This window comes from Culicoides brevitarsis, chromosome 3, assembly GCF_036172545.1.
Source record: "Culicoides brevitarsis isolate CSIRO-B50_1 chromosome 3, AGI_CSIRO_Cbre_v1, whole genome shotgun sequence".
NCBI classification, from domain to species: Eukaryota; Metazoa; Arthropoda; class Insecta; order Diptera; family Ceratopogonidae; genus Culicoides; species Culicoides brevitarsis.
The window spans coordinates 24626423-24651678 of record NC_087087.1 but is presented as its reverse complement, the minus strand read 5'-3'; the positions used below and the strand labels follow the sequence as shown (position 1 = coordinate 24651678).

General features: G+C 29.5%; 5 protein-coding genes across 8 annotated transcripts in view; 3 read left to right on the top strand and 2 right to left on the bottom strand.

Annotated features, from left to right (window-relative positions):
- LOC134836030 (cytochrome c oxidase subunit 6A2, mitochondrial) overlaps positions 1–25256 on the top strand; it is a 351497-nt gene that overhangs the window by 646 nt on the left and 325595 nt on the right. For 3 of the 4 annotated variants that reach the window (XM_063851153.1, XM_063851151.1, XM_063851152.1), the window contains exon 3: positions 928–1019. In XM_063851153.1, coding sequence (XP_063707223.1) covers positions 928–1003 — 76 coding nt within the window. In that variant the 3' untranslated portion in view covers positions 1004–1019. Of the gene's footprint in view, positions 1–927; positions 1078–25256 lie in introns of those variants that run through there. The other variant, XM_063851150.1, reaches the window with a different exon arrangement.
- Positions 1066–10761, bottom strand: LOC134835402 (bone morphogenetic protein 5). Its single transcript, XM_063850279.1, has 4 exons — positions 10552–10761; positions 6924–7044; positions 2313–2994; positions 1066–1597 (listed from the first exon to the last, which is right to left on the bottom strand). Exons 1-4 carry the CDS (start codon positions 10759–10761, stop codon positions 1393–1395), a joined length of 1218 nt encoding a protein of 405 aa, XP_063706349.1. The 3' UTR covers positions 1066–1392.
- On the top strand, positions 13984–15282 carry LOC134833539 (SUMO-activating enzyme subunit 1). Its single transcript, XM_063847881.1, has 3 exons — positions 13984–14164; positions 14227–14655; positions 14714–15282. The coding sequence occupies exons 1-3, from the start codon at positions 14073–14075 to the stop codon at positions 15210–15212; spliced, it is 1020 nt and encodes a 339-aa protein (XP_063703951.1). The 5' UTR covers positions 13984–14072; the 3' UTR covers positions 15213–15282.
- LOC134833538 (protein yellow-like) lies at positions 15277–20823 on the bottom strand. Its single transcript, XM_063847880.1, has 4 exons — positions 20623–20823; positions 17915–18325; positions 17327–17853; positions 15277–15929 (listed from the first exon to the last, which is right to left on the bottom strand). The coding sequence occupies exons 2-4, from the start codon at positions 18307–18309 to the stop codon at positions 15358–15360; spliced, it is 1494 nt and encodes a 497-aa protein (XP_063703950.1). The 5' UTR covers positions 18310–18325; positions 20623–20823; the 3' UTR covers positions 15277–15357.
- Positions 23156–24817, top strand: LOC134834970 (sensory neuron membrane protein 1-like). The gene is made up of 2 exons (XM_063849806.1): positions 23156–24515; positions 24580–24817. Exons 1-2 carry the CDS (start codon positions 23263–23265, stop codon positions 24650–24652), a joined length of 1326 nt encoding a protein of 441 aa, XP_063705876.1. The 5' UTR covers positions 23156–23262; the 3' UTR covers positions 24653–24817.

Genomic DNA, 25256 nt, shown 5'->3' with positions numbered 1-25256 from the left:
ATTTTTCTTAAAATAATTCACAGAAAATCGTTTTTAGACATGAAATTATCTAAAAAATTTCTTCAAAATTTAATTTTTAGCATTTTCGCACAAAAAATATTTCAGAAAACTCGCTTGAAAATCGAATTTTCTGATGAGTTCAATTAGAAAATGGACCAAAAATTGTCCTTGGATTTTAATTCTTTCAAATTTTCTTAAAAACTCTATTTTTAGGCTTAAAAACGAAAAGAATTTGGTATTTCGAGCTTGAAATTTGGAAAAAAATTGTTAAAAAAAGAATTTTTAATGAGTTAAATGAGAAAAATATTGTCCTAGGACATAAATTTTTTGACCTTTTCTTAAAAATTTTTGGTCGAAAAAAGAAAATAAATTATATTTTTTAGCCAAAAAATGCGGAAAATTTTGAGTTTATTTTAAAAAGACAAAAACTTCAGTCTTTTGACAAAAAAAAAATAAAATAATTTTCCGACTTAAAATTGAAAGTTGAATTATTATTGAGTAGAAATATCTGAATAATTTGTTTAAAAATTTAATTTTTTGTAAGAATTAAAAGGCAAAAAACACTTAATTTTGTCCTTCAATTGAAAAAATTCCACTTTGTTCTGAAAATTTTAGTTTCAAAAGCAGAAAATGACAAAATTTTTAATCAAAACCTAAAATTTACAGAAATTTAACTTTAAAATGATCTCCATTTTTTGTGGGAAAATGCCAAAAAAGGCAAAATTACTCCAAGATTAAAAAAAATTGCTTGAAATCGAAATTTTAAATGCAAATTTTGTCAATTTTTTTAAGGAAAATTTACAATAGAAGAAAAATTTTGAAAATCTTTCACTTTTCAATTAAATTTCTTCGAAGAAATTCATTTTTGGATCCTTTTCATCTATTTTTTTCATTTCACAGTTTTAACAAACCTTTTTTCTTTCACAGGGGCGATGGCAACAAATCATTATTCCACAACCCCCACGTCAACGCTTTGCCCGACGGCTATGAGGAAGAACATTAAATAACATCCCAAAAAACGTGTAGAAATGTTAAATAAAATTCTGAATAAATGAAAGGCTAATGTAAAAAATTGCATCTTGACGCCACTTTCGGCGCTTTTTATTTCAGTTACTGGTTCCGCATGTCAATAAATATTTACTAAAAAAAAATATAAAATCTCTTCGTTAAAATTAAATTTCCTGGTAATGAACTCCCTCGTTTACTGGCGTTAAAAATTAAACATTTGTACGGCAAAACTTACAGCTACGGACATAAATAAAGCTTAAAAATTAAGTACAAAGTCTTATCAACTAATGAGTCTGCGGCAAAATACTTTTGTAAAAATAAAAATCTAATTTCTATGAGTCTTCTTCATCCTCTTACTAACGAAAGTGAAAATTCAAGCGCAAGCTATGAACAGGCACATTGCAGCACTCGCATGTTCTTAAAAGTGGTAACTTTCAATTTTGTGTCGTCATCTTCGTCGACATGCAGCACATCGACGTCGGAGAGAATGGCGGGCGCGCAACACGGTCTCGGAATATTGTATTTTCCGGTGTCGGCGAGGCGGGCTTGTAACACTGCGTGTTCACTGGCGGGATTGTAGGCGGTTGGACTGCAAAAAAAAATTTAAAAAATATTATAAAAATTTGATTTTTAAGAATTTTTCGAAGTTTTCCACGATTTTAAAATAGTTTTAATATTTTCTGATTTTTCTTGAATTTAATTTTTCGATTTTTTCACATTTTATGTTGTTCATAATAATAAAAAAAAATAATTTAAAATTTTTAAATTTTTTCGATTTTCCACGAATTTTCCGAGTTTTCTAAATTTTCTACAATTTTATGATTTTTCAGGCAAAATTAAAGTCCAAAATTATTGTTTTTTATAAATTGCTTAAGAAAATCAATTTTTTTTGTTCAAAAATGTGAAAAGTGTGGAAAATTTATGAAAAATCAGGAAAACTCGTGAAAAAATTATTTTTTTTTTCACTAAATAATTTTTTGGATTTTCAAAATTTTCCACAATTTTACAAAAATTACAATTGAAAATTGGAAAAATTCTGAAAAATTTGGAAAATTCATAGAAAAATTTTTTTTGAATTTCATTTTGGATTTCCGAGATTTTATGAACAAAATCAAGAAATTTAAATGATTTTTTCTTACAACTTTTAAAAAAAAATTTTAAAAAATATTTTTTTTCAAAATTTTTGTGAAATCAATTTATGAAATCTAAAAATTTAAAAAAAAATCATAAAATTATGGGAAAACTTTAAAAATAAAAAAAAATTTTGGCAAAATACCTAAAAATCGAGAAAATCAGAAACTTACCAACTTCCATCGCAATATCCCGCATCAAACATCTTCGGCTGTATCACGAAATCCAATCCCGAAATTTCCTGAAATTGCACTTTCAGTTCCTTCCGGCAGCATTTTCCGCTTTTCTTCGAACATTTGCTGTGCTTCCGCGAAAAATAGTCCTGCACGACGGGTTTGAACGATCTCTGCCAACGTTTTTCTCGCTGGCGTCCCTTCAGCGTCAATTGCAGCGTTGGAAAAGCGCTTCCTGGCACATTATTCATTCCGTTTTCATGCACGACGTAAATTCCGTGCGAGTGACATCCTTCGCAATAAAGTTGCAAGCCCTCGTTCGAAGCGTTATCCAGCATCCACGATTCCACGGCTTGCTGAACGTTCAAACGGACTTTGCGATGATTCGGGAATTTGTGTGTCGTTAAGTTGACGGTGTGCAGCCAAATTCGATCGAATTTCTCGGATAATTGGTAAACGTGGATTTTTATTTGGCGTCGACGATTGCGACGAGGAACACTTTGACCGCGTGCCTTTGAACCGTACGGTGGCTCGTTGCGATGACGATTTTTCGCTAGACTGATGATGAGACTGGCCTCGTCGATGGTTGTACTTGTGTCGTTTATCACACTTGGCGAGAGGTCGAAATGCATGTAAATCAGGTCGTTGTTGTCGATGGCGCGACGTCGACGGGATTTGGGCACTGAAAAGAGAAAAAAATTGATTTTTAGACCACGTGACTTGACCCAGTGAGTATTTTAAATTTTGATCCCAGTAGATATTTTTTTTTAACCCGATTATAATTCAAATTATTATTCAAATTATTCGATTTTTATTCAAAATTTGACCCAGTGCACATTGTGAAATGTCACCATAATTATTTTTAAATTTTTCCCAATGCAAATTTTCAAATTTCGCAAAATTATCCACAATTTTTCATATTTTGGCCCAATGCACATTAAATTTTTTTTACACCAAATTAGTTTTTATAATGACCCCAATGCACATTTTCATCTTTCTTAATTTTAAATTTAAAAAAAATTACTCAGGCACAATTTTTGAATTTTCTGTCCAGTTGACATTTGAACTTCTCAGCCCAATGCACATTTGAAAATATTCCCGGTGCAAAATTTGAATTTTTGCCCAAAGTACATTTTAAAATTTCGCTCAATTTGATACGATTTTTGAATTTTTTTTACCCAATGAACGTTTTAAAAATTTCCTAATACATATTTTAAAATTTTGTCCCAATGCACATTTTAAATATTTAATCACAAGATCAACTGAAATATTTTTTTTTGGTCAAAATCCGTTAAAAAATGTAGCTCTAGATAAGGTTCATGAGCAAAAAATCACGTAATTATGACGTCAAATTTTTTTTTATCAAAAACATCACCTTGTCTTGTCAGGAATTGTCTTCTTCTAATGAACAGTAATCGAGCCACCTGGATAATTAATTATTTCAAAAGGGAATTTCCCAAATATTTGATTACGTTTTTTTTTTCGTTCATCACATTTCTACGTGACTAAAAAATAATACGCAGTAAAAGTGATTAGTCATAAAAGCCCGAAAAAATTTATTCGGTTCCGCATTTAACGGTAACAGTTTTTTTTTAAATTATTTACTGCCATGAGGCTTTTTTATATTCCTTTGTAAGTTTTTATTGTTATGGGAAATTTTGTTGCAAGATCCGCATCTCTCCATGTCTCAACGTTTTGTTATGCAAAAAAAAAAGTACCTGCCACATAAAAATGTAAACAAATATCACTTTACTCTCGATCATCGTTCACGTCTAAAACACAATAATTGACGATAATGACTGACTTTGATGCCATTTACACAAGTATTTGTGGTATGAGGTTGCTCAAGCAGGTTCGATTAATGCTCGAACATTTTTAGGTCAAGAGTTTTGAAAGGTTTAGAAAAGTAAAGAAAATAATTTTTTATTGTTTCTATTTGATTTAATATGTCTTAAAATTTAAAGAATTTATTTTTTTTAACTTTTAAATCAAATTATTTTTGAAATTTAATTTTTTTATTTTAAATTAAAAAAAAATTACTGGATTTTTTAAATTAATAAATTTAATTTAACCCAAATTATTTTAAAAAAATATTTTTTTAATTTATAGAAAATATATTTTTTTTAATTTTAAATTTTGAAAAAAATAATTAATAAATTTAATCTATATTATTTAATTTAATTTAATTTAATTTAATTTAATTTAATTTAATTTAATTTAATTTTTAATTTTATTTATTTATTTTCAATAAAAATTTAATTTTTTTTTTATTTAGCAAATTATTTTTTATTATTTTCAATATTTTTTATTTTATTTAATTAATACTTGATTAATTTTTCAATTATTTTTAAATTTTTTAATAATTTTTTTTTATTTTTTAAAGAATTGTTTTTTAATAATTTTAAAATTTAATTTAAAAATTAGTTATTTAATTTTTTTTTTAATTTTTTGATCCTAAATATTTTTTTTTCTTAAATATTTTAAAATTTTGAGGAAAATTTTTAATTTTCATTAAAAGAAAACAAAAAAAAAATATTTTTCGAGCATTTAAAAAAAATCCATTAACTTGGAATCACCAATTTCTAAATAATCGTCTCGCCGTTGGGCGCGAATTGAGGTGACGATCAATTAGATTGGCAATCACGCGCAAAAATCTTTGTAGTAATTTTATTTTTGCCATTTTAAAATGGAAAAACATATGAGATGACACGCAAAATAGGTCAGCTACACTGTATTTCTTCGTTTCGCCGAGTGCGATCTATATTTTGGCGAATGTTCTCATCTCTCGCCGACGACAACGACGTCGCACATCCCCCTCAGTACATGCACCACAGATGTGCGAACACTGTTTATACTAATATAAAAATATTCGACATTCTTCAATAGTTTATCTCATTCATCATAATAGAAATCGGATTTTACTATCTTTCGAGAGTAAATATTTTTTACGTTTCCGTTGAGTCGTTCATTCATCCGCACTTGGCCAGCGAAAGAAGACACCTGTGTGCGAGTAAATCAAATGGTACTTGCCAGATAATAATAAGTCGATCCCGTGCGATGATGATAAATCACTCAAAAATGCGAGCTTATCAATTTTACGAGTTCTTGTCTAGGTATCGATGTGTAAACAATTAAAAATTAACTTTATTGAATGAAACCATTTTTTCCGTGGAATTTTTATGGGGTTTTGATGATATTTCAGAAAAATTGTTATCGTAAGAGTTTTTATCGATGGTAGGCTCGTCTGTCTTGTATAGTTTTGTTTTTTTGCGCAGAAATTGCGTCGTTAACCTTTATCGGTGAGGTTTTAGCAATTAACCTCCGCCTTGACAAAAATCCCCGAAATTGAACTATTTTTGGCTCGCGTTATCAGAATTTCAAGTATTATTTGCTCGATTGGAGACCGTGAAGTATTTCTGTACTTGAAGTTTTTATGGCTTTACACTTGAAAATTAAAAGTTTAATTTTTTGTGAAAATTCGTGTAAATTTAATTTTTTTTTAATTTTTGACAGGGTTGGAAAAACTTTTTGACTTTTACTTAAAATTTTATATATTAGAAATTTAAAATTTATTTTAAAATTTATTTAAAATTTATTTATTTTATTTTGCAAAATAAATTTTAAAAAAATCTTTAAATGATTTAAAAAAAAAATTTTTTTGAAAAATTTATTTAAAAAAGTCTTTAAATAATTAAGAAAAAAAAAATTAAAAAAGCCTCTAATTTAAATAATTTTTGTCTTAAAAATGAATTACCTTTAAACGCTTATAAAAGAAATTTTAAGTTTAATTAAATTTAATTTATTCCAATTTTTTAATTTAAAATTTTTTTTATTTCTCAAAAAAAAAAAAAATAAATAAATAAAAAATGTCAAAATTTTGACACTTCAAAAATTGAAAATTTAGTGCTAAAAATCTAAAATCTTATCTTTTAAATCACCTTAAAGCTTAAAATATGATTTTTACCAAAAAAAGAACTTTTAAAACAGCTCAAAAATGAAGTATTAAAGAAAATTTGACAGCTGTCAAAATTTACCTTTTAATTTGAATTTTGACCCTATTTTAAAATTATTTTTTTGTCATTTTTAGGTTTTGAGCTCAAAAACTGGTTTTAAGCTTTTAAACTTTTTCAAAACAAGTAATTTTATTTTTAAAGACGCAATCAAAATCACTACTTGACAGTTTCAAATAACGCCCCATCTAACGTTAGATGCACTAATTAAATACAAAATTAGTACACCAAGAGTGTAAATTATTGTTATTACTTTTTTTTTATTAAATACATTTTACACAAAATAAAAAAATCGTGAAACATAGTGGATCTTGCGTAACTTTAACACCACACGAGGTGTAGATTTTTGTGAGAAAAACTCTACAAATCTTGAAACAAATACACATTGACTTGACGCGACGACAACTGCGATGTCGGACGATATAGTGCCTACCTAACTAATAACAAAAACAATCAAGAGTCGACCTTGATTGTTAAGGTCTTTCTGTTAAGCTACTTAGTGTACTCTTAAGAAGTTGTAAAGCGACGACCGAAATGTAAAGCGATGTAATTCGATGTTAATCAGATGTTGAACACGAAAAACAATTAAAGATATACTTACAGTTGTTATTGTTGCTGGCTTTCACTTGACTCAGCAATAGGGCATCTTTTTGGCGTCTATGTTCAACCAGTTCTAAGTATTCTCGATACTTTGTGGTAAACTCTGTCTCACTTATGTTAAACTGCAATGAAAGAAGAAAGAAGGGAAAAAATGCATAAACATACAAAATTTTTTATTACTCGATATTTTTTTTTTTCGTTAAATAATGTGGATAATAATAAACATGTGCGTGTGTGTGAACACGTTGTATACTGTTTAAAAGTTTATGTTATTATGAGATCGAGAAAAATAACATGAAATGCATGCAGAGCGATAAAAACATGCGCATAGTTTGGACATGGGCGGGTTCTTTCTAAGAATTTCGATTCATGTGATCGATCGATTGCTCTTAATGACCGTGTCTTAATGGGCACAGGTAAACAAGAAAGAAATAATAAACGAGAAGAAAGTGAGAGGACTGATTTATCGCCCCAAATAGAGCGCAAGAATCAAAAAGACTCCAAGAATTTAAAAAAAAATCACAAATAAAATAAATCACATTTCGCAACATGTGTGTTACAAATACATTTTTTATAAAAATAACAAGGATCTAAACAATTAGCATAAATATGTGGAATTTTTGTTCGAACATAAAACAAAACGAAACGGGTGATAACGCTGTATTCTAATTTAGGCGCCATGTAAGAAAAAAAATGTTATTCCGCAAAAGCTATAATTAACATTTTACTAATAGATTTTTTTTGCTGTTTTTTTGATGACATTCTCAAGACATTCTTTAGGTAGGCTGGAACAAGTCATAATATTGTTTCAGTTTAAAAATAAAATGTAAATAAAAAAAATTAAATCAAAAAAAAAATTGATAAAAGATTATGTTGAATTAGCAAGAGGCGATTTTCAAATTTCAAACGGTCAGTTTTTGAATTGACATTTTGTCGCAATTGATTTGGTAAAAGCGTTAAAGTCTATTGATTCTGTCGATTGAAATGTGTTCTTTCTTTTAGAATTAAATTCCATTCCCTGAACGTGTCTAAGAAGTTCCAGACTTTGTCGTATAATTTTTAATATACCGAGGATAATGATCTTAGTAGATCGTAACATCTTCAATAAGAAATGTCTATATAGTAAATGTTTATTAGACCTTGTATAGAAATCGATTTTATGGCAATATGGAAGGTCTGATGCTCGTTGGCGCCCTTGATAAGTACGATTTTGACTCACGGAAACTAAAGCACTCTAGCACATTAGGAGTACTCGATTCCTTTCTCTGTACAAAAGAGGTGTTCTTTTCTCTTTGTTTGAGTCAACACGAAGAAATTGTTTCAAAGTAACGTCTTCCAATTCAAGTGGTCTTTTTTTCATTGGCGCTAAAACAAAGTTTATGATGGAATTTTTATATTCCTACTTTTCCTTTTGTGAAAATGAGCTTTAAATTTTTTCACTTAAAAGGTAATTTTATTTGTAATTTTTCCTATGTTTCCTATTTTTTGAGGATGTGCAATTTTATTGTTCTATCGAAAGCGATCGAAAGCTTTGATAATTGTGAAAAATTTCTTTCGTTCAAAAATTCACAAAGTAAGTGAAACATTTTGCATTCTTGCTCCAGCCTTGTTATTTTTTAAAGTTTTGTTTATTTGCATAAAATATGATGCTCTAAACGTATTTTAAATAAAATTAGTTGAGACAACAAAAAAGAAGTTGTAGTTTATTTTCATAATGCGTCTATTATAAATAAATTAATAATAGAAGTGTGTCGCAATGATGTAAAAGAAGATCCGGATTGAGTGATAAACAATTGAGTGTCATTAACACCTTCTTGATTTTTATACCATTTTATTAATTTTTAATGAAATAGTATTTTTTTTTGTCGCGCGCTGAATGATTCACGATTGGCATTTATTTTTTAAAAATAATTTGTTGAGTCACTCGCGGAAGACACACCTTCAAAAATAAAAAAAAATTATTTTTCAAAGGAAGTGCATGTCCTTTTATCGTTTTTCGTGGTTTTATGAGTCATTTGGTCTGCAGCTGAAAAACTTATTTGTGGAATGAGAAAAAGGATATTAATGAGTCAACTTTACAACTTTTTACGGGAATATCCAAGATTCTTATCAGAAGTTGAGAATCAGGTTTTCACTGACGTCGATTGTTACGCGTTTCTCTTTCCTTCGTGTGGAATTTAATTTAAAAAATTAAAAATAGATCCGCGTCAAGTTTAGAATAAAAGCTTTTATGACGCAACTTGAACCAGCTTGATCCAGACAAAAAATGACGATATCAAAGGTAGACTTATTGGCGCAAACGTTTTTTTTTTGTTTTCTAATAGATCAATAGTTAAAAGCTATTTTTAACTTCATGTCAATTTTAAAGATCAATTTTTCATAAAAAAAACGACAGTTGGCTTTCTACGTCCAAAAACTAAAATTTTTGCTTCGTCATGGTTGCATTTTTTACAATGCCTTGACCATATGAATTATTAAGTAATAATAGCGGTTTTATCGGAATTTTAATAGTTTTCACGTCGTCGCATGCAGAGGCAGCTAGCAAACTCGTAGGTGATTTACAATTTCTTAATATTTAATAATCAGGACCATAAAACTATCGCATAGTTTATTGAAGTCGTTGAATGATATGGCGGAAAAGATAGTTTTTATAAATAAGTAAATTTAGATTTGCCGATAGCTGAATTTCGTGACGATGGCGAAATACATCGTTTCTTATCAGTTACATAATTTTGCGATTCAAAAAGCACGACGCGGAGGATTACCTGATTAAATATAATCACAATAAAGTGCGCTACATGCCGGAATATGTGATTCAGATTTTGATAAAAATTTCATCATTTCTTTTTAGATGCTTTTTACTTCGAGGTGAGTTATTGTCAGAAATTCTGTCACGCTTTTAGTTCTTTGATCATACGATAGATGGCGCTGATATGTGAAAATTTTAAAATTATCACAGATTTTGTTTTAGAATAATTTTCGAAAAAGAAAACATTTCTCAAAAAATATTTTAAATTTCGAAAATTATACAAAAACAGCTTCAAAAACCATCTGAGATAATTTTGAAATTTTCAAATATCAACGCCATCTATCGTATAATCAAAGAACTTAAAGTATAAAAGTTTAACCCTTTTTAAAATTTTAAATAAAAATTTACTTTGTAGGACTTTCCAAAGTAAAATGCATTTTTTGAAAGAAATTTTAAATTTGTTTCTTTCTTTGTTACAGTTACTTCCGTGAATTTTCGTGTGACCCAGAAACGCGGAATGCTTTAGAGGTCAAAGACATGAAGTCAGATGCGGTGAGTAATGTTTATTTATTTACATAACTCTTCGGTTTTGCTGCAGATGAAGATGACGGTCTTCTTTGTCGTTTGTTTATTATTATTTTTTTTGGTACTGTGCCGTAAATGTCATTTCTATAAATAAAATTTACTCAATAATAATTTTCCAAAATTAGGCAAATCATCGGTAATGACGATGATCTCGAGACACCCAAATGAAGAGTCATTTAATTTGTCTATTAGATTATGAGTTACTATCTATTAAGGTCCACCCACAGCAGCATGAAATATTTTTTTGTAGGAGATAAAAACTCGTATGCATTTGTTCATACGACCCTCAACTTACCTTATCAATACTGGAACCATTTTTAAAACTATTGGGCACTAATGTGGACTTAAATACTTGTTGCAGACTTTTTAAATACTCTTCTTTGGTGGTTCTGATTGCGTTCGTCGCTGGTAATGCATTTGTACTAAAATTAATGATGTTGCAATTAACGCCAGCGAAATTGCAGCACAATTCAATCCAGACGCAGATTACGAGGAACGTTGACATTTTTTGTGGGTAATTATTAATTTTCATACTTTTACTATAATTAATTTCATTATGACTATTTTGTGTACAACATTTATTTTTAACTACTCCAACGTTATAAATAGTTGTCTTTCGTTTGTACGGCATTATTTGATGATTTTTCAATAACACTTGGGTGATGTTATGCATTTGAATATTTTTATTTATTTTTTTTTTACCTTATTAAGGTAATTTACACACACTTTGATTGTGATTGATTTGTCGTTATTTTTTTTTCTTCCTATATTTTTATTTAATTTTTTTTTATTTATTTATTTCTCTTTCAATTTTTTTTTTACATAAGGCACATTAATCTGTAATTAATTCAATTTAATTGGTGACGGTTGGAAGAGCGTTGCACGTCTTGTTTAATTCCTTTGACTGTTGAAGAACAACTAAATGACTGAAATGTTGTTGAACAGATCAAATACTCCACGTACACACGACGCGCTGTACGATAATCGGTTACCTGTAGTGCGCGCACACAAATGCAAAAGTTACCAGGCGTTTCCAATGGTAAGTTTTTCACATTGACACGAGCTCTGAACTAACGGAAGTTCCCTGGTTGCTTTCGTTCAAGTGGGTAATGTACGTGGTGTGTCCCACGCTATTACATATGAACATTACATACTCTTTCCAACATTGCCATGCACATATGTGGAGTATGTTTGTGTGTATGGAGATCGAAACAAAAACAGAGAACATGTGAGTTGATGCCGTCTCGTAACATTTCTCTTGTCTTGTCTTCTTTTGCTTCCTTACCTACTCGAAACAAATAACAACTAAAAACAAGAGATAACACGAAATTTCACGTAACGATCAACTGAATCGCATTTTGATGTTTTTATTTTTAGATTTTTTTTTTTCAGAAGACTTGGATTAGTGCAGTTAAATTTTGACATCAAGATAAAAGCTGATTGAAGTTAATGAGTTTGAGATGAATTTTGGAAAAAGGTAAGTTTTATCAAAGTAAAGAAGTAAATTTTTCTATTACTTTTAGATCATTACAGGTCTGAAGATGAAGAAGCCGGCTGTCTATGACGTGCAGAATGCATCCTATCACGATATCACAAAGGCTGTTTTTATGGCCAAATCTTTTTGATTTAATCCAAGCCAAGCAAGATCTTTAGATCTGTTACGTGTTAACGATCAACTAACGGCGAAAGAAAATTAATCATAGGAATCTGGGTTTAACAGTTTTTTCTCAAAATATCAAATTTTAATTTCATTCTTCCTTCAACCATCAAGTAGAAACAACGTAAATGAAAAATAGTCCCAATTGCCTTTTTCCAAATAAAAGCCTTGTTCTCATCAAGATCAAAAAACTTAACTATATAATCCGGAGACACAAACCCCTTATATTTGGAGCCCATGACCGACTAACGCTCGCTTTTGAACAAAGGTGCTATTTCGTCGATAATCCGGAAGTCAACAACCTCTATGATCAATAACGCCACTGCGACTCTTTCTCATGATTCCAAACCTACTATGAGTATCAATTCTCCTGATTGAATTTTAGATTAAATTAGCTTCAGTTTACAGAAGATATTTTCCTTCGATTGATTTTGAAGACTAAGAAGATAATTTTCAATGATCTTCAGAATAGCATAAACTTCTTATCAGAAGATGATGAAAGGCTATTTTAATGACCAATTTATTTTGAGTTAATCCAAAACCAAGCTAGATCTCTTAGATCTTACTTGCAAATCTCAATACGATGACACAGAACCCTCTATTACAGACAGACCCCGTCACGTTTCAATCCCTAATTTCATTTCGAAAAACTCCTCAAAATGCGGCAAAAAAAATGTGTTTTGCTGATAAAAATAATACAACAGATCATAGGATCTGAATGTGAAAATGATAAAGTATCTTAATAAAATCGGAGGAGGTCGTGTCTCGTACGTGGATGGCGGCTTTACAATGTTTGTTGATCATCACACAGATCGCCGTACCGTCGGTACAACGAGTATGCATGTGAATATTTTTGCGACAATATTTTGGTGTGTGCTTTTTTTATATAGGGAATTTAGGCGCCTCTCGCCTCTCGGAACACACGTTACACATTATTTTTGATTTCACCCACGATTTCACATTATTTTGACCATCGATATCGCATTCCTGGAATATCTTGCGACTTATTTACTCGAGATAAAAATAACTCGGATCATTATATTTTTACGATACGCTCACTGATTTAACGCGATTATTATTCTTACTATTATTACTATTTTTATACAAATATTCGTCTACGTGCGTGGAGCAATACAGACTTTGTACGTACAGAGCAAAAGTTGAAAGAAATTCGGATAATGCAGCGGGAAGAAGCGTGGAAGATGCAAGTTGAACTTCCTTGCGACTTTGAATTTTGGGCAATTTTTTTTTACTTCTTCCTGTTTGGAAGTATACATTTTTGACCTCGTCTTTTAACGCAGATGGCTTCAAAGTTCCCTAAGCTCTTAAAGAAGGTCCCAAAGGGTTTCTAAAAGATCATAGTAAATTCTAAGCACAATTGGAGTCAGAAAAGTTTTTCATGATTTCGTGTCTCGAACCAATCTCGAAATTTGATTTAAGCCAATATTTAAAGATTTTCTCAGATTTGAAGGTGGAAAAATTATTTGAAGATATTTAATTTTTTTTTTAAACATACAGAAAATTGAAATTAATTTAAAAATTAATTAAAATTAAAATTAAAATTAAAATTAAAATTAAAATTAAAATTAAAATTAAAATTAAAATTAAAATTAAAATTAAAATTAAAATTAAAATTAAAATTAAAATTAAAATTAAAATTAAAATTAAAATTAAAATTAAAATTAAAATTAAAATTAAAATTAAAATTAAAATTAAAATTAAAATTAAAATTAAAATTAAAATTAAAATTAAAATTAAAATTAAAATTAAAATTAAAATTAAAATTAAAATTAAAATTAAAATTAAAATTAAAATTAAAATTAAAATTAAAATTAAAATTAAAATTAAAATTAAAATTAAAATTAAAAAAATTAAAATTAAAATTAAAATTAAAATTAAAATTAAAATTAAAATTAAAATTAAAATTAAAATTAAAATTAAAATTAAAATTAAAATTAAAATTAAAAGTAATTAAAAGTAATGAAAGTTCATGCCCGAAACCACAGATGGCGCTAACAGCCAATTGCAAACTGGGGGCAGCACGATTTTCACTTTGTTGACTGGGATTTCCTTAACATTACAATTTTCAGTCGGTGTTAAAGACGCTTTTAAGTTTTCCTCAATTTTTCACTGAAATTACCGCATTTCCCTCACACAAAATGAAATCCACGACAGAAACAGAACTCACGGAACAAGAAGCCGAATTGTACGATCGTCAAATCCGCTTGTGGGGTCTCGAAAGTCAAAAAAGGCAAGTCACCCGGCATTGTTTTGCACCATTTCACAACATTACAATTTCCCTTTTTTCCACAGATTGCGTTCCGCCCGCATCTTAATTGCCGGCCTGAATGGATGCGGAGCTGAAGTAGCGAAAAATATCATTTTAACGGGCGTCAAATCCGTCACGTTGCTCGACGACAAACTTGTGACTGAAAATGACTTTTGCTCGCAATTCCTCGTTCCGCAGACAGCAGTTGGAAAGAATCGCGCCGAGGCATCGGAGAAACGAGCACAAGCCCTGAACCCGATGGTGGAAGTAAAAGTCGACATTGGCAACTTTGCGGATCGATCCGACGAATATTTCCGTGATTTTGATGTCGTTTGCATTGGAGAAGGAAAAACGGCGGATCTGGTGCGAGTGGATAAGGTTTGTCGTGCGGCAAATGTCAAATTTTTCGCTTTTGATCTCTGGGGAATGTTTGGATATTGCTTTGCGGATTTGAAGGAACATGAATTTTCGATGTAAGATTTTTTTTTTAAATTTTTTAGACAAAAAAATTTAAATTTTTGTATTTTTTAGGGAAGTAATGAAACACGCAGTCGTCTCAGACCCAAACAACAAAGGACAAAAACCCAAAACGGAACTTGTGGCTCATAACACGATGCAAAAGCAAAGTTATTGTTCCTTATCGGACTCGTTATCGGTCCCCTTGGCCAAGTACATCAGTCCTCGTCACCTGAAACGCGTCGGAAATGGGTATCCAATGTTGAAAATTATGCAACGATTCCGCGATGACTACGGACGTGATCCCCAACCAAGTTCCCGTCAAGAAGATCTTGTCAAATTATTGGAAATTCGTGACTTGCTGGCTCCGAATGTCATTTCCGATGAGGCTTTTGAGCATGTTTTCGCTCAAATCTCGCCCGCAGCTGCTGTGGTTGGAGGACAAGTGGCTCAGGAGATCATCAAAACCGTTTCTCAGAAGGAAGCTCCTTTGCACAACGTTTTCTTGTTCGATCCGGAGAAGAGTTGTGGCTACATTGAACTCATCGAGCCACCAACAGTCGTTCTAGAGTAAAACTTAAACGTTAAAAAGAGAAGAATTTCCATTAATAAAGTATTTTTCATTAATTTTTCAAAGCCAATGTCAAAAAAAAATTATTAAAAGGCAGCAAAAGGCTTCATTTATTGTTAAAAAAGTACAAAAAAAAATTGTCAAAGCTTTAAACACACGTGTCAAGTGGATTCGGAGCTAATGAAGCCGAAACACTTGGATCACAAACCGTTCCAGCGATCGCTCTTTCAACGGGCGTCGCTAAAATCCGGAAATTAATTTGATTGTAATCCAATTGCGAGTACAAAAATTGCGGCAAATAATTCGTCAAGACCCACAAATTCTGCTTAATTTCATAATCCGCCTTGATATCATTCGGGAAATTTAATTTGATGGCATCCGATTCCACGAGAGCCAAATTGTGCATGGTATAAGGCTTGCGAATGTCCCAACAGCCGACGGCACTTCGTTGAACCAAATTGTAAAATTGAACGCCGTTACGAGCCATGGCGGACGTAGAGCTTTGTCCTTTCAAGCCACGATTGCCGACGGGTTGGAAAGATTGCGGATTGGAAACGGGGCCGATGAAGGGACCATTGATCCAGTTTGTTTCGTTCTTTAAAACGCCCGTGTTCACCATGAATTCCATGAAACTCGACATTGGATGGAAGAACAAAGCACGATCGCCGGTACGTTGGTCAGCGACGGGAGCGAGGGAGATGCCGAAGGTTCCATCGGTCCCTAAAAAGAAAATTAAAATTTTTAGAGAATTAATTTAAATTTATTTTTTTGAGTAAAAACATTTCAAAAATTTTCAAAAATTTCGGTTAAATTTAAATTTTAAAAAACTTCTTAAATTTCATTCTTTTAATTAATTGTCTTATTTTTTTAATAAAAAAACGCCCTAATTTAAATACTTTATTCATTTAAATTTTAAGTTTTTTAATTTTTTTATTATTCTTTTTTAATTTTTTTTTATTCGAAATTTTATTAAAATTTTTGTCAAAATATTTAAAAAAAAAATAATTTTGATTTTTTTTTATTAAAAAAAAAATTAAGATCAATTAAGAAACTAGATATATTTTTTTTTAAATTTTTGTCCAATTTTTTAAGAAAAATTATAATTATTTAATGATAAATTTGATTCTAACATAATTTAATTATAGGCGAATAAATTTAATATATCCATTTTTTGTCGCCCTCCTCCTCTGATTTTGTCGAAAAAATTCAGGGGGAAAAATAAAAATTAAATATAAAATACAAATATTTTTGACATATTTTGGAATTTTTATATTAAAAAATCATGAAAAATTACTGTTTATGGTAAAATTATACAAAAAACTAAAGAAGTTTGCTTAATTACGACATTTTCTATTGAAATGTTGAAAAACATTTTTTTGAAAGTCACGTGACCAAAATTATTTTTTTTCAAAAATTTTTATTTTGGGAGATTTTGTTGATTTTTTTTTACTTTTAAGTTCAAATTTTAAAATAATATAAACTAAAATTAAATAAATGTTAAGAATCAACGTTTAACGTCTAAAAACGTTAAAAAATTACAAACGAAAAATTCAAAAATATTTATTTTTTTATTTCCCCCCCCCCCTCGAGAAAATCCTCATGGGACAAAAAATGAAAATATTAAATGTATTCGCCTAAATGAATTAATTTTATTTTTTTTTTTAGAAAATTTTAAAGGTAATTTTAATTTATTTTACATTATTTTTCCAAAAGATTTTAATTTGTTAAATTTTTTCATTATTTTTTTAATTTTTTTTTCAATTTTGTATTTTTTTATTCAAAAATTTATTTAAACTTTTGTAAATTTTAAAACTTTTTTCATCAAAAAATTTTTTGAGATCAATTAAAAAATTAAGATAGGAAACTTAAGAAACTTTATGATTTATTTTTATAATTTTAAATATTTTTTTTTTATTTTTATATTTTTTTAAAAAAATTATTTTTAAACTTTGTCAATATTCAATTAATTTTTTTTAATATTTCCGTATTTTAAATATTTTTTTCTTTAAAATAAACATTTTTCTAGACTTTTTTAATTTCTTTTTCATTTAAATTTAGTTAAAATGAAAAATTTCAAAAATTTTCAAATTTTAGAACCCAAAATTTAATTTACTCACATTGGAAATTGATGCCTTGGAAGTTAAAATCTGACGCCAACGGGTTCGGCAAATGCAAATGTGACGTCGTTCTCCAGCTACGTCCCTCATTGAAGCTAAAAACGACAACGCCGAATCTCCAGACATCAGTTACATAAGCAAAGGCATCTTCACACTTGCCATTCGGCACATCGACCACAATGCTCGAATGAAGCGAATCCTGTTTCACTTGTTCTGGCGGCAGCTCGTAGGTGAAAATGTGCGCATCCGTATTCAAATCAAAAATCACAATTTTCGGCGGACACAATTGCCGGAAATTCGTCAAAGTTTCCACGACACCGGCATCAATGACCCACAATCGGTCACATTCGTCGACAAATGTGCGATAAACATTCATGAGTTTCGTGCAATCGGGATTCGAGGTTGACGAGTGCCAACTGAAGTCAGGATAGGGAACGAGAAGTGGCGATTTGAAGTTGTTACGTAAGTCAATTGTCGAAAGTGTTGCTGGAGTTCCTTCTTTCCAACGAGGTGTTGTCACGAATAATCTGTGAAAAAAAATTTTTTTTCAATGAAAATCTTGGAAAAAAATTTAAAAAAAAATCTTACGTATTCTTCCAGCGATCGATGCCCAAAGGTAAATTATTCTCCGGAACGAATTCTTGCGACATGATTGCTTGTTGTCTTTCTTGCGGCGAATTAAAAGCGTAATCAAGGATATTCCATTCGTAAATTGTATCAAAAATTCCGGATCGTTCCGCAGGTTTTATGCTATTTGCGGGTTTATTCGTCGATCCTGCTCCGATATTCGATCCCAAGAAGAAAGTTGGTACCGTAGAAGATTCTTGATGAGCCAAAGAAACACTTCCAAAGGGGCCAAATTGTCCAAGAGAGCTGTAAGCACCGGCAAACGGATTCGCATAAGGTCCCCTGTAATGCCGACTGAATGGCGAGGGAGCGAATGCCGTGCCCAGCAACGTTAAAAATATCAATCTTATTAACATGTTGGCGAGAATGCGACTGAAAAGGCAGAAAAAAATATTTTATTAGTTGGTTTTTTAAAGTATTTAAGTAGATCAATGATGCAAAGCAAAAAACTAAACTAAACCTGTCTGCGTTTTTCTTAATAGTTTTTAATAATCTAAGCCACTCGCGTGGTTAAAGTAATCAGATATGTTGCTGTCAAACGCAAAACGAAAGGACATTTGATGTTGAGAAATCATTGAACAAGTCATTTGAGATAAAAATTGCAGGTGCGTGAGTTATTGGGTAAGTTTTTGAAAGAATTTTAATTAATGACAGATGTCAAATTAATTAGAAGAATCAAATTTTTGCAAAAATTTTAATGAAATTTCCTCTAAAATTCTATTTTACTCTAATTTTGGGAGTAATTGTTTTAAAATTGTTTAAAAATTAAATTTATCTTAAGGCTTTGAAATATTTTTGACAGATGACAGCTGTCAAAATTTTTATTAAAATTAGACTGTTTGAAATATTTTATACAAATTTCCTTTAAAAATTATTTTTTATTTAATTTCAAAATAAAAATCTGTTGAATTGATTAAAACTTAAAATACTTTAAGCTTTTGAAAAAATTTTGACAGATGACAGCTGTCAAAAATTTAATTAAACACAATATTTATGAATAAAATGTCATTAATCATCTAAATATCAATAATTTGTGTTAAATTATTTAAAAATTCTTATTTTTTGAGTTCTTTATTTTTTTTTGACAAGTGACAGCTGTCAAAATTTCAAATAAATCTGAATTTTTGAATTCAAATTTTAATAAAGTTACTCCTAAAATTGAAATTTTACTGTGAATTTGTGCGAAACTTCCTAAAAATTGTTTTAAATTATTTTTTTTAAATCTTTTAAATTTTTTTGACAGATGACAGCTGTCAAAATTTTCATTAAAATTTGAAGTTTTCGACTAATTTTAAACAGATTTAATCCAAAAATTATTTGTTGCAACATTTCTGAATAAATATCTTTAAAATTGTTCAAAAATTCATATTTTAACAAAAAGTATTTTGACATCTGTCATTTGTCAAATTCATTTCATAGCCCTTTATCATTCCTTTCAAAATTTTTAAAAGACCTCTAAGTTCTCTTTCAAAAATAAGACACACCTGCATGTTCTTACTTTTATTTCGTTTTTTTTTGAGTCGTGACTCGAACTTAGTTAAAAATTCATGTTTTTGTGTCTTTTTACATGAAATAAATTTATTGTTTTAATTTTTTTCTCCAATCATGCATTGATAGACCATTAGATAAACCTTTCAAAGGGAAAAAATGTCTGAAACAAGAGCAAATTATATAAGAAGTAATCTCAAGAAAGACAATGGAATAAGCATGTCAAGTAAATGCTATTGTTATATTTTATTTAAATTTAAAAAAAATAATTTAAAAGAAGGAAAAGGGCGAATATTGATATTCAACTGTGACAATTTGACGGTGCTTTGCTTACAAAATGGACAAAGTTGAACACTTAAAGAAAGTGAAAGTAAAATCCCTAAGAAGGAAGTTTATTACTTTAATTTGGATGAGGTAATATTTAAGTTGAGTAATTTTTACTTAAATTAGCGAAAAAGCGATTTTCAAATTTTAAACGGAAAATTTTTTGAAATGACATTTACGAAATTTTTTATGAAAATTTAACAAAAAATTAAAAAAATTTTTAAAATTTAAATTTTTAGATGTTTCTTGGCTAATTTTTTTCAAAAGAATTCAAGATTGGTAATTAATTGGAATTTGTTAGAATTTTTTCTAGAAGAAACAAGACGTCTCCATTACATAAAATTACATGTTATGCTCAAAAAGACCTAAACTTCTTAAAAATATTATTATTTTTCATTAATTTTACACTGAAATTTGTGTCAAAACATTTATTTTTTTTAAACGCAACTTACTGCAATTGTTTACTATTTAAATTAAAAACGCGGCAAAAATACAAAATAACCAACTTTTGCGTAAAAAAAATGTAAATTTTCGTTTAAAGTGCATTTTTTTAGCAGTAAAATCAATTCCGAAAGACTCTTGAACATATTTGGAGCATTTTTCGTGTATCAATTCGTGTAGCACATGTGGTTTTATTAAAAAGTGTCAACTTTGTTACATTTCCGCGTAGATTGCAAACACATAAAGTGAATGAAGATGAAATTTACAAATAAATGCGTTTTTTTGCACACGCAATTCATTATTTTTTGCACTTTTGAATGAAATATTTTATGAATCGCGTGACAATTTCTTGAAAAATTTGCATAATTTTGATGTTGATTAAGATTTTTCTTGGCAAACGAGTGTTTCTTACTTACTTGAAATAATTAGCGACGTAAACAAAACACGAATTATTGTTATTTAGGTTATTAGAATGTCCTTCAATCACTTTAATTTATGATTATTTATTAATTTTTTATTATTTTTTTTCAAAGGTTTTTCCCTTTTTGTGCTTATTTTTAATTGTTTGACGCCTTGGATTCGAAACACGTCTGTTAAGCTCCACTTCTCGACCGCAACTAACGATCGCCGTGCTCGCAGAACTTTTCAAACGCCTATTCTATGCAGGTACGTTGGATATTTTGTATGTTTGTTGAATAAAATGAAAATATTTTTTCTGGTCAAGGGGTGGCGAATCAGCGTGTGTCGCAGTTATGGCTGAAGTACTTACATCAGTGAAGAAATATTTTCTGGACTAATGAAATTATTTATCATGTCAAGACTGCAAATGGTGGGGATTTGGAGTGCATTAGTCTCGTTGGCGACATTTAAAGCTAAATCTCGAATCGCATCTCAAACGAAATTAAAAGTGTCTACAAAAAAATACCGGTTAAAACTAACAAAACAAAAAACCAGTTCAACCGGCTGATAATTTTATTTTTTGCGCGATTTTGATACATTTTAACGATATCAAAGTTATGTGCGTAGCAATTGTTGTTAATTACTCATTTAATGTCTTAATGAGATATGTTTCCGTCTTTCCTTATGGGCTTTCGAAGTGAAGCGTGTCTCCGTGACGCGGCAACAATGACGTCAAACGTGCGTAAAACAATTGTGGGATGATGACAAGTTCATGCGAAATAAAACTTGAAAGATTTTGTTTTAGTAAGGAGGTGTGAATTTTGAGAACAAAATCAGAGCTATGACAATATTTGTTTACCTGCGAATGGATAAGTAAACAATAAAATGGGTGAGTTCAGGTTTTAAATTTAATGCGCATTGTTTATAGAGCGAATAATCATGGAGAGTTTAAGATTTGCAAAAAACCTAAAACTTTTATTAAATTTGAAATTTCACTTTAATTTGTTTAAAAAAAAATAATTCAAAAAAATTGTGATTGACAAAAAAAAATTATTTGCACAAAGGTTTGTCATTGAAAAATTATCTTTATCCACAAATGACTTGATAATTGAGGATTAAAAAAGTATATAAAAAATCTAAGCTTACCAACATGAAAAAAATCAGGAAGAGCACCATCAACTGTATCGGAATCAAGTTGAAGATTTGAGAACATAGTTGACGGTCTGATATCAAAAAAATAACAAAGCAGCAGTATTTTTCGATCTTTCAAAAGCATTCGATTAAGTGAATCACGATTTTTGAAAAATAAAAAGTCTTAAAATCAAAATGACCTGTTTTTTAAGAACCATTCTGCAACTATGTTTATCTAAAATGAAACTTCACTGACCTTTATTAAACTCTTTTAAACTTTATTAAACATTGTTAAACTTTATTGAACTTTTGAGAATTTTTTTTAATTTTTATTTTTTTTAATGAACTTTATTGAACTTTTGAGATTTTTTTTAATATAAATTTTCAGAATTTCTTTCTTTTTTTAAGTTTGAAATAATTTAATTTAATTTAAAAGTTTAACATCTTATTTAATTTTATTTTTGGGAAATGATGTATTTCTTTTTTGTCATGTTTCATTTCGCTTTCTAAGGGTCTAATATCAATTTTTTTTTTTCACAAATTTTTTATTGAAAGTAGCCTTTGAAAAATTTTTAAAAAAAAAAACGTGGTAAGTCATAAAATTTTTAGCGGCAAGAATGAAGTGAAAATTTATTTCAAAAAAAAGCGCTCGGAAAATTACGCAAAACCCAATTGAAAACAAAAATAGTCACTTCTTCAAAAATTAAAATAAAAGAATTTTCAGTTAAAAATTTTTCGCCATTATTATACGTATTTATATACAACGAAGTTTTATATTTATCCGTCGCAGACGACGTTAATTGATTCAAAAAATACTCTCTGTTGGCGAAGATAATTCATAATTATATTTATTCTTTAATAAAATTTTAAACTAAAAGGTTATGGGTCCAGGTTTCCAGAGAATGATTTAAGAAGAAATTAAAAGAACACCATAATGAACTGTGTCGCCAGCATTTTAAGTTTGGATAACATAGTAGATGGTCTAATATCAAAAAAATAACAAATCTACCGTATTTCTCGACTCTTAAAAAGCTTTCGATTTAGTAGATCATGATTTTCTCCTGGATAAAATAGAAAGTCTATTGAAGGTTTCATCAAGGATCTGTTTGGAAGCACAACTTGAACGCGCCCAATCACTTTTCCATTCTACATGATTCGCATTAGATGGTCATCTATGTTCATCTAAGTTGCAAAGTCAAGGTTCCTCAGTGTACGACTACGATACGTATTGATTAAATTCTCTCAGAAATTCCCTTTTTTGTTATGACTGACCGATTCTCTCGTCTCAAAACTGGTTTCTCACACATGATTTTTTTTATGTTCTACATATATTCCGGCAAGAGACACACACGCAAGAGATGAGTCAAAATAATTTGGGGAGCGAGTCAATTCAGTTTGTTTTTTCGTGTTAAACGGAACGGTTCTTTTTTATTTTTATTTACGTTTCTATTGAAAACGAAAATGTATACGTGAATTTTATTTGAAGGTCTTTTATTTAATGAATGAATAACATTTTGTAAACAACGATGGAAAACCCAGCTTTGGAGTTGGAAGTGATTTCAAAAAAGCAAGAAGATGAGAAAAAAGAAGTAATTGAGCCTGCAGTGACACAAGCACTCGTTGACGAAGTCGATGCTGGACTTCGTTCTGTGAAAGTCGAAAACAAAGAAGAAGACAAACTCGATGGAATTCGTAGGAAGGTGGCATTAAAGCCATCTCCGTTGCTGTACGGGAAAAAAGAAGTTAAAAAACGTGATAAAGCACTTACGTTATGGGCTAAAATTTGGCGTAGAATACGATATGCATTGCCGGTTCTTTTGATTGTCATCATGATAGCAATTAATCAGTCGATTCACAAACGCGAGACAAATCAAAAGAAGCCCCATAGTCAAATTGACTATGAAAGACTTTTCCAGGTGCTTGAAAAAGACACGCCTTTGCTCAAAGAATGGCAAATGCAGGAAATTGTACGAAGATTTTACGTCTTTAACTGGACAAACAGTGAAGAAATTGGAAATTTTCCCTCTGTGAAGCCAAATTTTCAGGAAGTTGGTCCTTTTGTCTTTGATGAAATGTTGAAAAAAATCGATTTGGCTTTCGATGCAAATGGAAATCAAGTTTCTTTTGGATTGGAACGCACCAAAATCTTCAATCGTGAAGCTTCAGTGGATGATCTTGAAGTAAAAGTCATTTCCGCTGCTGATTCAACGACTCTAAGTAGTATCAGTGAAGTCTTATACGGTTCCTTCTTAACTCCAGTTCCGTATTTTTACCATCAAAATATCACTTCTGAGAGAAAAGGGCTCTTCAAGGTGTTCACTGGTAACGATAAACGTGAAACCATGAACCAATTAGTCGATCGGGCTCCAATAACTCTCGGTGAAGTGTGGTCTACTCTTTCAACGCCAGATTTCACGCATCCTTTACAAATTTACTCACCCGATACGTGTCTTAGTGTTAGTTTTAACGACATTCAACTCACGGAAGGAGCTCGACAATGGGCAAGTAGCTGCATCGAAATGGAAAGCCAAACGGAAAAGTGTCACGTCGTTAAGACAGTTAATCGTTGCAGAGGTCACAGTGCTCCATTGGTGATTTCTTTTCCGCACTTTTTCACGGACAAAAATTACGAATACGATGAAACTATAACGCAAAATGTCGCAGGTCTCAAAGCTGATAAAAAGCAACATCGACCATATGTGAGATTTGAGTTAAAAACTGGAAAATTACTCGAAAAAAGAATGAGATTGCAATTCAATTACGTTTATAAAGTGGCACGGTGGGATAATTTTTTTTTGAAAGAAGAGTTAAGTTTGAATTCTAATTTTTTTTTTCAATTTTAGGACTGGAACTGAAATCGTAATGCCTCTATTTTGGTATGAGGAAACCCTATTGACTGAAAGAAGCCTTTCATAAAAAAAACTCAGGAATAAAATTACTAAAAAAATTAGTAAAAAGTCAAAAATTATATTTTTAAGTTGTTTTTCGGAAGCAAATTTCGAAGAAAAACCACAAATTTCCATTTTTTTCTGTTTTTATTGAATTTTAACTTTTTATCCTAATTAAGTCTTAATTTTATATAACTGTTAAATACATATAATTTTTTAAATGAAATTCTTCTTTTGTTTTTGTTTTAACCAGATAAGTACTTAAAATAATTTTAATAGATGACAAATGTTAAAATTTTTTTTACGAATTCTAAATTATTTTTTTAGAGTATTTAGAATAAAAATTTTGAATTAAATAAAATTTCACAAAAAAAAAATATTTTTGAAATATTTTTAATAATTTTTTAATGATTTTTATTTTAAAATTTTATGAAAAATTTAACTAATCGATATTAATTAATAATTCAATTAATTTAATTAATTAAAAAAAAATAATAAAATTATCTAAAATTTTAAAAAAATTATTAATAAAAAAAATTTTTCTCAATTTTTTAAAATTTTTTTTTCTTAGTTTTTTTTAAACTTAGCTCTTTTATTTCAAAATTTTTTTCCTAAAAAATTAAATTTAAAAC